Source organism: Aphelocoma coerulescens, chromosome 1 (assembly GCF_041296385.1).
Source record: "Aphelocoma coerulescens isolate FSJ_1873_10779 chromosome 1, UR_Acoe_1.0, whole genome shotgun sequence".
NCBI lineage: Eukaryota > Metazoa > Chordata > Aves > Passeriformes > Corvidae > Aphelocoma > Aphelocoma coerulescens.
The window spans coordinates 97,775,743-97,789,385 of NC_091013.1; the positions used below are offsets into that span (position 1 = coordinate 97,775,743).

The 13,643-nt window shown below is 45.9% G+C and overlaps 1 protein-coding gene across 17 annotated transcripts in view; it reads right to left on the reverse strand.

Annotated features, from left to right (window-relative positions):
- The window catches only part of LSAMP (limbic system associated membrane protein), a 731,774-nt gene that overhangs the window by 109,115 nt on the left and 609,016 nt on the right, over positions 1-13,643 (reverse strand). For 16 of the 17 annotated variants that reach the window (XR_011151899.1, XM_069020423.1, XM_069020452.1 and 13 more), the window contains one exon: positions 4,580-4,705. Coding sequence is in view for 16 of the 17 variants with exons in the window: in XM_069020423.1 (XP_068876524.1) it covers positions 4,580-4,705 (126 nt within the window). In the remaining variant the exon portion in view is untranslated. Of the gene's footprint in view, positions 1-11; positions 1,907-4,579; positions 4,706-13,643 lie in introns of those variants that run through there. The other variant, XM_069020460.1, reaches the window with a different exon arrangement.

The window sequence follows — 13,643 nt, forward strand, 5'->3', positions numbered from 1 at the left end:
CATAGAGATGAGAAATGATAAATTATAAAGCCTCTGGACTGTGATCTCACCATCTTACAGGTAGGGAGAAGACACATTAGCCTGAAAAATCCTAAGTCAGTAGAGACATGAAGTAAAACTAAGAGGGGCTCGAAAGCAGGCACTGGCTACCATCTCTGAACTATTTTACTGGATTCTTTTCTTGGCTGTGTTAGTTGTTATCCTGGTGCAAGGAAGAGGGAAAACAGAGCTCTTCCTAACATAACTACCTGTAGATGGGGAGGCTGCCTGTAGTAGCCCTCACAGACCATATCAGTGTGATAAGTGATACATGGTCCTGTGCTGGGACCTCATCCAGGATGTGGTGCAGCTACAGCATATTTGGGGTTATTGCACTCAGTGACAAAAAAAATAATCTATACCTTTGTGGGCCATGGATCAGGCAGCTTATGAACTGACATTAAGGAGAATAAAACAATAGGGTGCCACCCACTTTTTGTACAGAGTCTGGGTTTCTTCCCTTTCAGGAGATGAGAGGCTACAGAGTGTTCCCTACTGAAGTATTCTTAATGCTGACAGCTGCTAATTCATGCAGTCTGCATAGGACATCATCAATACTCACACCCACTCTAACTGACACATCACAATTTCCTGACAAATCCATTTCAGATCATCAGTTTTACAGTCTTTGCTATGTCTTACCATCACAAACCAGGATGGCAAAAGTCATAGGGTATGGCAGGCTTAACAAGCCCGCAGCTGTGTCCTGAATCACAGAAATGGAATCACCCTATGTGCAGGGAGGGATGTACTAGCCTGCTGCTGGAAGCTGCAGGTCAGTGATCCCAGAAAAGGGCTCTGCTGGCTGGAGGAGAAGAGCTAATGAAGATGTTTGTGCTTCCAGAAAATGCCTGTTAAATTATCTACAACTACTTAGACCTGGCTGCCAATGTCCTACAGAAAAATAGCCTGTCAGGTAAGAAAGAAAAGGGTCTGGGTGACTCTCTCCACCTGCTCTGCCAAAATACAATCTGTCAATCATCTGAAGAGGAATGCAAGAGGAGAGTAAGGACTTGCATCGTTCCAAGGAATGTCATTCCTGCTTTCATCAAATTAAAGCTGATCTATATTGTCATTTGCCATTGAATTATTAAAGTATTTTTCGCCTCACCTGCCTCCCTCTCAGGTGTCAGTGCTACAGTCATCAACCTTAGTCACACTTTAGCTATCTCACAGGATTAGGAGAGGTATATTCTCTGTGAGCTGCTTCAGGGCATCAGGACTTATAGTTGAAGTGAGAAAAATGCCTGGTTCAACTGCTCACTGAAGAACCAGAACAGGAAGCAACATAGCAGTTTATAAATCAATTTTTTTAACTTCCCAGATAGGCAGATAAGGAAGCTATGATTGCAGCATTCAAACAAACTATCACATGCATCCCTACCTTCTCTGCATAAGTACCAGCACTGCCTTCCCTTTGCATTTGTATCTTCCACTTCCCAGCCAAGAAGAAAGAAATAATTTCTGTGGTCCTCACTCGGGTAATTAGCCAACAAACGCTATTGACAAAGTCAATGAATGAAAGAAACAGCAAACAAAGTAGCTAATGAACTCCTTGAGGAGAATGCACAAAGAAAAAGTAATTTGGCACTCTCACCCCCCAATACCGGTTTAATTTTACTACCTGTCCATTCAAAACCTCCTACACAAGCTCAGTAACACTCTTTCTTCCAGTTCTGCAGTCACAAGTTTAACCATGAAAAAAACTGAAGGAGAGAGATATATTTCAGAAACCTTTACAATGATCTAAAATAGCTCTTTGATGCATAGCAGATGTCTTCAAAACTTGCATAAATGGAGCCAAAATGCTTTGCAGTTCTGGAAAAGGGAAATTCCAAGATAAGAAATGTTTCCAACTGCAGCAGCTCTGGAAGAGATTTGGAATTTATATTAATTGTCAACCTCAAGGAAAACATTTAAAAGAAGCCCTTCTGTCTCCCATTTTGAGACAAGTGTCTTACTGGGCTTTATGCTGCTCAAAGACCGGATGTCTGCCTGAAAGCAGTTCCTCTGTATCTGTAAAAGACAGCAGATGGGTTCAGATGGGGAAAAAGAGAGAACCACAACCAGTGACACATGGAGGTGACAGACTGAGGACTGCCTGCCCTTCATCATAACCTCTAGTTTGTTACGGAAGAGGTGCTTGGCAGGCTTCACTGCAGGGAGGAGGATTAAGGAGGGATTGGAAAGGAGTCAGTGAGATGGTGCTGAGGGATGCTAACAAGGCAACACCTCTGAGACACACAGCATGGGAGAAAAAATGTGAAGGGACATGCTGGAAAACTGAACAACAGAGCCAAGAAAACTGTCCCCGCAGTCAAAGTAGGGATGGGATTCTTCAGTTCTGTTGCTCACCAGAGGGGATAGCCAGAGTGAAGATTTGTTCTGTGGAGACTTTTGTAAAAAGGAGAAAATAAATCTGTGTCTGATACGATGAAGTAGGTGGTACAACTGAAAAATACCCCACAAAGCACCAACAGCCAAAGTGATGAGTCAGAACAAGAATCTTCTTACTGCTCTGAAGAATGCCTCTTACGTGTACCAGGGCTTAGATTTCAGGAAGATTTAACGGCCTTAACTCAGTGTTAGGCTGTGATCACAGATTAGCTAGGGAGTATCTTTTACTTGAATACAAGAAGGAGTTAGAGAACTGTTGTACCCGCTGGACTCTGCCTCGCAGGCTGCAGCTCCCTGTGAGCTCAGCGGGAGTTACCCAGGGCTGTGCCATCAGTCGCATCCCGGAGTCCATTTGGGAGCCAGATCGATCCCGGAGTCGATCTGGCTCCGGCAGCCAGCAGCGTTACAACGCAGTGGTGATGAAGAAGGTAGAGAAGGGTCCACCATGAGGGTTTGAGATGGCTTTAACCACATCCCGTCCCCACGACGTTCAGAGGTAGAGAGACCTCGTGGTCTCCGTGCGGGGTGCTTTTGTCAGGGGCCCAGGGGCGGTCCCTGGGCGGGGTTGGGGTACAGGAGCCAATAGGGAGAAACTGAGGGAGTGGCCAGGGCTAGGGAGGGAACAGGGGGAACATGACAGAATCGGGGGGCTACCAGAGAGAACTGAAAGACTGATGCAGCGGTAAGATGGAAGATTTGATATGAAGTAAACTTTAAGAACAGAAATACCACAGCTAGAAGGTTCTATATACATAATTAAAGATTAAGAAAATAGGTTCTATTTTCCTATAAATGCAAATGGCACAGTCATGCTTAATTCCGGAAAAAAACAGAAGAGAAAAGTCAGGTAGTGACGATGATACCACAGAGGAATAGTGTTCCCCGCATTAGCCCTGCTCCCACCTCTTCCTGGCAGGCTTTCCCATCTTTCTTCTCCAGGCATTGCAAGAAATGGGCCAGAAATACAAACTGCATATCTAGCCTTCATACACATGAAAGCTCAGGAGAACTTTGGTTTGGCTGAAGAGGCGAGAGAGGAAATCTAAGTAACCCCAACCTCTACCACAGGCTCCAAATCCAGGGGGTTCTGGATGTAGCCCTTAGATTAAGCTCTGTTCCAATGTGTCATTCTATCTTTATCTCTCTGACTTTCCTTCTGCAACATTCTCCCCTTTTCTGGCTGCTGAACTGCAGTAGAAAGTTGCACTATGTGTAGCACATGCAGAATGTTTGTTCTCTGCCTACCTCAAATCCTCTTTAACCCTTTATATAGATGGGGCTATCACAGAAAACCATTCATATGGGGCTAATCAATGCTTAACCCATGCATTTTAGATTAAAGAGCATCTGATAGGAAGATAAATCAACTAAAGAGTTTTTCTCTCCTCCAAGGACATGATATGAAGGGATAGAAACCTACCTCTTGTTCTCATCCTACTGTTAAATCTTTATGGGTTGAAGGTTTCCTTGCAACCCAAGCTGCTAACCCCACAGAGTCTGGCTACTGAAAGGATATTCTCCTTCCAACCTAGCCACGTCCTCGAGCATGGAGGGCACAGTCAGATAGCACAACAAAGATGGTGAGTTCTCCTTTATTCTGTCACCATCCTGCTCTTCACTCACCTTGAAGATCAAATGCCTTCTTTACTCATCTCAGCAGACACAAGACTTCTGGCTGTCTGCCAAAGTGGGGAGTAATATGAAATAAACTGGGCCACTGTTTGCCTCTCCCTTTTAAGGCAAATCAGTAGGAAGCAAATCCCATGGTTTTCAGAAAGAACCTCTTTTATGTACTGTCTCAACAGAAATCCTTTTCCTTCAGTCTGGCACCAGCAGCATTTTATCTCCACCACTGTGCTGTGCATTACCAGCAGAACAGACTGGGACAACTAGATGAAGACCTAAGCTAAATAGAATTACAGGTCCAATTCTGTAGAGCATCTATTGAAGTAATTTCATTTGTTCACTTGGAAAACCTGGTTATTGTGCCTGGGAATTCACACCACAAAACAAGCTTGAAGTACATTTAAGATTCTTGCCATTTTTCTATAGCTGCCTATATTGCTACTGAAATTTTCTTTGATGCTGGAAGAGAAGGAAACTACTGCACGGTCCAGAAATTGAATACAATTGGATTTCTTACCTGTAGGAGTGAGGTGCCTCCAGGTGATGACAGGCTCAGGACGCCCATTTGCCATGCAAACCAGGGTCACATTGCTGCCCTCATTCACGGTGATGTCCGAGGAGATATTGGAGATCTTTGGTGGAACTGTGAAGACAAAAGAAAGTTTGACCTTGTTAGAAGCAGAATTATGGAGGGCAGCTTGCCTGGCTTACTAATCTACCTACCTATTAACCAGAGCCAGCCACAAACTCATCTCACAGGCTGCACCCTCCTCACTACTACCTGGGTTTCTGAAATTACATCAGAGCAGTATGTACTCTTGTGTAGTTTGTATTTCAAGGGTTTCCAGGTAGAAACGGCCTTTGTTGCAACAGCAATGCTGTGTGTTTGGAAAAGTTTGGGGATCTTCATAAAATGACCCCTAAGAACTTGCCTGCGTGCCCCAAGTCTGCATGGAAGGGGTCAGCAGGCCCCAAGTATCATCCCAGCTAATATTTACACTCCAAAGATGGAGTTCTACATCCTCCTGCAGGATGCCAGGCTTCCAGGCACCAACTCAGAGGGTGTATTAGTTATTGGTTTCTGTGACATCTTTCAGCCAAGAAGGATCCCCCATGTGTGACCTGCAGTAGGCAGCTCCTGGATGACTGCACCCCACATAGCACAGCACCAAAGGCACAGTAGAGTCTTTAAGATGCTGTGACTTAGGCATTCAAGATCCTTAAAAACCTTCCAAGCTGAGTTTGTGTCATGGGACCAGAGTGACCATGAACTGGGACCTGAACAGAAACCTCCAGGTGTGGAGTGTGCCAGCTGTTGCAGTCTTTCCTCTCTCACATCCATGTCTTGCTTCCATGCTTCACACCCCTTGTCAGGTGGTGAGGGAGTTTGATTAAAAAGGAATCCTCTAATTTTTTTTTTCGTTCATATATTTTCGGCTTCCAAATTTGTGTGTAGCGAGGAATGAAACAACATCATTTTCTGCTTTGCTTACCACAGAGTAAACAGACAGCAGCTTCCCCTTCCCCCTCCCTGGCATGAGTGGCTGATGGTCCTTTTGAGGCAAAGCTGCCTATAAGCTAGGTGGGGAAAAGGAAATGAAGCCTGAAGAGAGCAACTCACTACTTCCAGCTGTGTTGCTGGATTCACAGGAATATTCTTGACACCCCACAGCTCATTAGCCCCTCTGTGTAGGCCCCAAGCTCATGGACAACACTTGAGCATCGATGACCATGGGACCCCTTGAAGGAAGAGGACCTGTTGAGCAAAGTGAGGCAGACATCTATTTTCCTACAGGCTCACTCACCCAGGCAAGGAAGGATTTAAGCCAGGCACATTGGGGAAGGATTGCCATGATCTGTGGAGAAGTGACAATGCAGAGGGCAGTGAGGAAGCAGGGAGACAACACAATAGGGAAGGCTTTTGCATGCCTTGTGAAAGCAGGACAGCTGGGGGGCCATCCCACACGCCTGTGCACCAGTGCAGGTATCATGGTGAAAAAACAGGAGGAATCAGATGTTCACACAGATTCACAGTGTTATAAACCCATTGGGCTGGAAGAGCTGGAGTGAGACAGCTCTTAGGACTGGCCTGTAGCTCAGATACAGGCTTTCTAAGAAAGACAGGCTGGAAAGGAGAGGAAAAGAAATGCAGAGGAGTGGCTGGCATGTACCCAGCTCTGGATGGTGAACTAGCTGAGAGCTCAGACGTAAGGATCAGAGGATATCACAGTGTCACCCTTGTTCCTTGGTGTTTGTTAGCAACCATTTGATTAAGAAGAGACAATAGACAAAGACTGCTTCAGACAGGTAGAAGAAGCCTCACAATCACAGTTCCTCATTAGGGACCAACAAACTCGACATTTTTTGGAAGGGAGAAAGTGCTAGGCTTAAGCAGTCCAGGACATGTGGGGGTCCTTTAGGTTCAGCATGAGTTAGCAGTATGCCCTTGCAGCAAAGACCAAGCACCCTGGGTTGTATTAGCAAGAGAGTAACCCCATAAGTGTAGGGGTGCATCTGAAACCCTTTACATGGTGCTTATTAGGCAGAATCTCAGGCACTAGATCAGTCTTGGGCTCCCCAGTACAAGAAGGCCATTGACACACTGGAGCAAGTCCACTGGAAGGCTCCCAGGATGGTCAGAGGACTGTAGCACATGACTTACCAGGAAAACCTAAGAGAAATGGGTCTGTTCAGTCTGAAGAAGAGAAGGCTGAGGGAGATCTTATTGCTCTCTACAAAAAGTGAGTGGGAATGTGTGGAAAAGACAGAGGCAGGCTTTTCTCAGAGATGCACAGAGGTGCACAGTGAACAGTGAAAAGCAGCAAACATGAGCTGCGATGCAGGGAAGATTCTGACTCAAAACGTGGTAAAAGCTTTTACTTTCAGAAAGTCCAAGACAGGAATAGGTTCCTCAGAGAGGGAGATATGGAAAACTCACCTCCTTTCTTTCCCAGTGGATGAGTGGAACACCCTGTCCCCATGGCTCAGAACAGACCTGCGCATTGTTCCAGCCAGCAGACCTGCAGGCTGGTAGAGCCCTGAAAGTTCCAGTGCAGAAATAGAAACTGCTACTCTTACTTACTGAGAACAAAGCAATTCAGAGGGCCACCTCACACCTGAGAGAAGACCAACATGCACAGAAGACGACAGAGGGGCTTAGTCTGGGAATGAACATCAGAGGCTGCTCTTTCTGCCCCGGTGTTCTGTCAGGGGGTGCAAGGACAGTGACTTTGGAGCACGCTCAGCACAGCTTCTCCATGGTGCACTGGCAAATCTGGGTATGCAGAGCCCAGGAATAAAACCAGTAGCTACACCACATTCTGGGAATATTACCATAACCTCAAGGGGTTAACATTTTCATGAGGAAAAAATGCTGTGCAGCAAACCAAGAACTAAGCTCAAGCAGGACTAGCAGGTGGAGCTGTGGGCCCCTGTGAAGTCCTAGTAGAATGGTGCAATGCCAGCCAAAATGGCTGAGGAGAGAGCAACAAAAGCCACTACAAGGCAGCAGCAGAGCTCCAGTTGGGACATGTATAAACTGCCACTTTCCAAAGCTGTCAAGACATTTTACTTCACAGAGGATCAAGTAAACTCAGCCAGTACAAGCAGATCTGACCATGCCTACCGAATGCCCAAGAGGAAGAGCATGTGTCCAGATGGTCATATCTGGCTTGCCGCTTTTTCAGATGAGGGTGGAAAGGACATCCAAGGCTGAAATCCTGTTAGGAATATAATGGCTGGCTTCTTTCAGCTGCCACCCTGGTCAGGAGGCAAGGAAAGGCTAAGACGAGGGGGAATAGGGCAGGAAATCATTTCCCTCTAAATTTAAAACGTGGCTTGGCTTCATCTGCTTAGAATCCAAAGCCAGTGGACAATAATTTCACTCAGATAAAAAGTCAGAGACTTTTAATTTTCAGGGCATCAAGCCAACATGTTAAAATGCCACAACTGTCAGCACCAGCAACAGTTAGCATTGCCTCCTTGGCACTTGTCATTACTTTGCACACACCTTTTTAGGACAGCCTTAAAATGAGAAGCTTTGACCTTATTATTTTTCCCCATGTGTAGGTTGTATTATGTTTTCACATGTCCCAGACTTCTGGAAGAAGGATTGCTGAGAATAAAACCTCCTGGGACCAGAATCTTCTGGGTGTCACAACCTCTATTTGCCCAGCCATCTCCTGTTGACCCTCAAGTGGAAAACTCTTTTGTGTTTGGCCTCTCTGAACCATTAGCAGAGGCAAGCCCACAGGCTGCAGCCCCACAGCAGGGCAAGTCCTACAGCTAAACAGAGCTTCCAGGCATTTTCATATTCTGACTACAACTTTTTCCTTCAGGGGAAACCAGGCTGCTGCTGGACCCCTCTGGCTCCAAGGACCATGGGAAAGCCCTGTCAGGGTCTCTGGTACTGCTGAAAAACATAAGACTAACAGATTTTTTCCACCCTTTCAGTGTAAATCACATGGGATATCCATTACACTGTGCTTAGCATCCCCCTGGTTGCACACTGTAGTACCCCACTGCTCCATCCCCAGAGAGGGAGGACGCCCCACCCACAGCAGGGACTGATTCTGGAGAGATGGAAATGAACACTGAAAACAATGACTTGGAACTCACGTATTCATTTCTTCTACGTTTCACATATACAGGACAAGGCTGATGCCAGCCCAGCATCTCATCTTCCACGTCACTGACAGTAAACAACAAACCCCAAAGTAACCAGTGGCCATTCTCCGTGACAGAAGCTTGCATTGGAAGGGAAGGGAAGCTGCAAGGCAGGAATGAGGCAAGGGCAGAGATACTTGTAGGGTGCCCTGGACTGGGAGGGCTGCAGGGCAGGAGGGGCACAAGGTCAGAGCTGGTGTGGGAGATTTCAAGTCCCAGGCAAGACACAGTGACAGAGCTAGGTAGAATAAGCTTGTGCAGAAACAGCTTGCACCAAGCCTGTTCTAGTTAATTGCCGTCAATCCTTCACTTCATGACAACTGCAACTCACATTAATTTAAATAATAAGAAAGACTGAGACATGAAAAATAGATCATGCTCCCCTAGCACAATCACTGTTGCTCTCCAGATGAAAGCAGGTGATTTGTTTCCACAAAAACACTTGCTATAGCAGTTATTACAGACCAGGGGCTGCATACGGGACGCAGCAAGGAAACCACAAACAAGCAAACACGCAAACATCTGCTGTTGTTATCCTTGCTTTTTATGACCAAAGCCCTTCAGAGCTCAAAACTCCTCCTGAGATATTACCCGGAATGGTGTGGGTGGGCTGGATCAGTGTTCTAATTCAAGGCTACGGAAGGAGACAAGGAGAAGTGCTACACCCCTAATGTCCCAGTAAATGAATGAGCCCAAAGGCTAAGAGACACGAGTTCACAAGCGGGAGGCCAGCTCCTGAGTACCTTTCCAGGAGTGCAATGGGGGATGGAACAAGAAAACATCAAGGCCACCCTTGCTAATGCAATGCTTCTAGAGATCTTTCCTAATGGAATTTATGGAGAACCTGACCCATGCCACAGCTCCCAAGCCGTTCAGATCCCTGCCTTTTGATCAGAGCACCTAGTCACAGCACAGGCACAAAGTGGCAGGAATGGTGCCTAGCAGGAGTGGTACAAGGGGTGCCTAAAGGCTGGGGGCAGCAGTTTCTTGCTCCTGCACTGAGGGCACTCTGCTTTCATGACGCTTCACATGACATCTCAATGCAGCAGGAGGATGGGTTTATGAGAAAAGGGCAGGAAGCACAGAACTAGGAACTCAACTCAGGTATGACAGAATAAAAAATGCAAACAGAGGGACAGTGGACACCTAGCTGGAAAACAGCTCTGAGCCCTGTAAATGCACTCACATGAAATTCACTCAGATGGCTGGACCATTCCCTTTGGATAAACAGTGCCCTGCATCTAAGACCCTTAGATGGAGCTTTCCACTGTAGGGCAGCTACTCCCCAATCTCAAATTATAAGACTGCGCAACAGTACAGTCAATAAGTCACAAAATACATTAAAAAAAATACAGCTTATTCCCAGTCTACAGACCTATAATACAGCAAAAGCTATTTAATATCTCCAAGACACAGATGCAAACAGTATTGAAACTGCCTAAGAAAGCCCCTAAGCTCCATTTAAGTGGTCTAACTGCTTGTCCGAAAAAGGGCACCTTGGATACAAATGGAAAAAGTCACAATCCCTTCCATATATCCTCATTAGTTGCTTCCTCCAGCCTATTTCCTTCCTCTCTATTGGCAAGTAGGACCCCCATCTGTTGGATAAAATTAAGAGCCCCACCCACTAATATACAGGAGTCACCAGCTCTCAGGGCAGAAGCAAGAAAACATCAGGACTTCTCTCCAAAGTCAAAGGAACTTTGCAGCCACTAAAACCCTCCCCAGGTGCCTATCAATTAGCCTTGAGAGTTCTTATTTCCTTTTCCCCAGATCCCAATTAACAGCACTTTACAACAAACGCTAATAAGCCCCAAGGCAGAGGTAGGGGGGATGCTGACCATCATATGGTCCTTCAATGCTTTAGAACAGCCACCTTGCTCACGACAATTAGGGGTCCTTTCCTGGGGCAATTAACTGACAGCAAATTGGCCTCATTAGTCATTGTTTAGTTAAAGTGTTTAGTGGTGAAGAGAGTACCTGAAGAAGGGGCTGAGCTGCTAAACACAACTAAATGGTTTAATTTCCCTCTTATGTGTGCAGCAGGCTAATCACAGCTCTTTACAGCAGTAACAAGAAACAGCTTGTTGATGCTAAAGTCTGCAAAGGGAGCAAGCTGAGGCTGGAAGGTAAAATCCAGACACCCTTTGGGACACGGCATGGTAATGTTTCTGAAGCATTTTACAGAAGAAATGTGACATCAGACCCAAGATGTGTTTTTTTACGGTCGGATTCACGCTGCAGCCTCAGCCAGAGGGAGACAAAGCTGTCAGCAGAGCGAGAGAGGAGAGAGGGAAGTTGTTGAACTTCATTAAAGCGAGTGGACTCTGAAAGAGCCTTCTGACCTTCCACTCTGCTAGGCTTGTTTCACTCTGCCAATGCCTCGCTCAGCATTAAAGCTGCTGTGAAGTAGAGACAAATCCTGAAGGCTTGGTTTTGTTTTTTAATCCCCTGGGAACCAAAAAACCTCTCAAAATACACTACAGTGTTTTTACAAGGTGTAAAAATTCCCTCCTTCTGTTGTCTGAAAGGGAGTGCCTCATCATGTAGCCTTTAGGGAAGAGTCTATGACAACCAGAGCATGGAAACCACTTTAAAAGATCTGCAGTTCCCAACCCACAGTGTGCTCCCCCAGCACTCCGCACTGCTGGGGCTGATCTCCATCAAGGATCACTGCTGATGCCAAGAGAGGCCAGGCAGAAGGAGGCACAGGAGCTGCGAGCTTGGGCCTTGCCATCTCGGTGAGCTTCCCCCATCATGCTGCTGAGCCTCACCCGCTGAGACACCAGGCAGGAAATTATTTCAAATCCAGATGGGGGCTGTGTACATGGCACTGGCTGGGAGCAGAGAAGCAGACAGGATCCTGTAAATCAAAGCCATGTGCAAAGCTACCCATGAGCTGGGTAGCGTGTCAGAGCTCACCACACTGGAGAGTAAGAGTTTACAAGCCAAAATATTTTGTCTAAAGGAATGCTCTGCCTCATCCAATATATAGTTAAGTGTCTGGACTATTTTTCCGCATAACATTGCATGGGAAGTGCTTCCAGTACATTCTTTCTTCGCAGAGAGCAGCACAGAGTGCGAACGTGTTGCACTGTCCCATTCCTGAGCTGTTGGAAAAGCCATCATAGAACTGGGCTCAATTGCTTATACTCATTCCTGCTGATTTTATTTTTTATGAATTTGTCTCCATGAAATTTTCAGGAGAGAAATTATTCAGCTACCTCACTGAAAGAAACACAGAAAAGAATAGCTTAAATCTCAAGCTAGCCTTGTTTTTCAGTGCACTGAGGTGACAGGGTTAAAAGAAGCCTCACTCCTGTTCACAGCCTAGCACCTCCACTTCAAACCTGGGTGCCAGCCTTGTACTCTAAAGCAGCTCCAGCTCTGAGCCTGAGCTCCAGCTTTTACCTAGTGCTGATTGTATTTCACCCACACCTGGCTTTTTGGTGTGCCCTCACCAAGCACAGATTTACAGAACCCGCATTTTTGGGTCCTGATGCAGCCCAGTAGAGCAGGTTCTCAGTTATGTGCTCAGCATGTAAATGAAAGCACAAAACACAAGCCAGGCATATGCCCGATATCCGCTTATCACCAGATTTGCACCTCTGGATATGAAGTTCTTTGCTACAACCCTTCCCTTTCTTTTCGATTAACATACTAAATTTATGCCACTCATCTGCAGTTCCTGTCTTTAAAGAACTGCTCTGTGCATTTGCTGTTTGTGTTGCTACAGTTCTTTCTGCTTGTGAAACTGACTTCAAGAGCTTTATGGCTAACCCTCCTAGAGGAGCCTGCTGTGACAACACAGCCTTCCTCACAGGACATGTGTAAATAACAACAGAAGTGCTTGCCATGCTAATCCCCGGGGATTAACTCTTGGAATGCCACCTAATCCCAAACATTTTAAGGACTGCAGATGTACACAGCTTTTGGTCTTTGTTTCAAGTGTGTTTATATATTCCCTCTGACTGTTCTTTTTAAATCTGGTATTTATTTATGAGACGGAAACAAGACGGAAACAAGTCTTTCTTTTTGCAGCCATAATCAGCCATCCTGGAAGAGAAACTGTGTGAGAAAGTTGTCCTTAGTGTCCAGGTCCTCCAAAGACATTTCTGAGAATTTTCTGAAGAAGAACTTTTCCACAGAAACATTTAGCATGTTGGATGTATGTGGCATGCAGCTGAGTCCTAATATGCAGCCTTTCTAGGGTTTGACTCAGAGCCAAGGGAGCTTCTCCTTTGATGTTAATGACCTTTGGACAAGTCCTTATACAACGAGAATGGGTGATGGCTTCAAGGAAATGCTGCAGCCAGAACAGGGATGCTTTATTAACCAGTTGAGACAAAAAAGCAAGATTATGGGTTTTTAATGGAGTCCCAGCAGCCCTTGGCTCCTGCCTCTTAACTCCATCTTTGGGAAGTAGACTAGGGAGCACAGGCCAGGCATGAGGAGAAAAAAAAATAACAGAGAAAAGCCTATGTCATTCCAGGGCAGGAATTACAGGTTCAGAGAAGGTCCTGATCAGGCAAGTGGGGAGGAAGTTAATTTCTGCTAACACCCTACTCTAGATGAAGATGAGGTTGTCCATGATAGCTTTACATGCTGGAGAAACAGAGCCAAATTTTTTATTTTTCAGATCTTATGCTGTTGCTTATATTCAGCTCATTAGGGACAGAGTATGGCCAGCAGAACAACCATTGTGGACCACTGATGAACATCCACACACAGGCTGAGTGAAAAAGGCATCACTCTCCAAAGGCTGTTCTCAGGTTCCTTTGATTGCCCATGGTTTATCCCACATCCTCTTCGATAAGCCAGAGGGAGATGAATAGGACTCTCCAAAGTGTCTGGTGCACACCACATACCCAGGGATCTGGCTCAGTTTCAACAGAGGCAGCTCCTCAGTAACAATC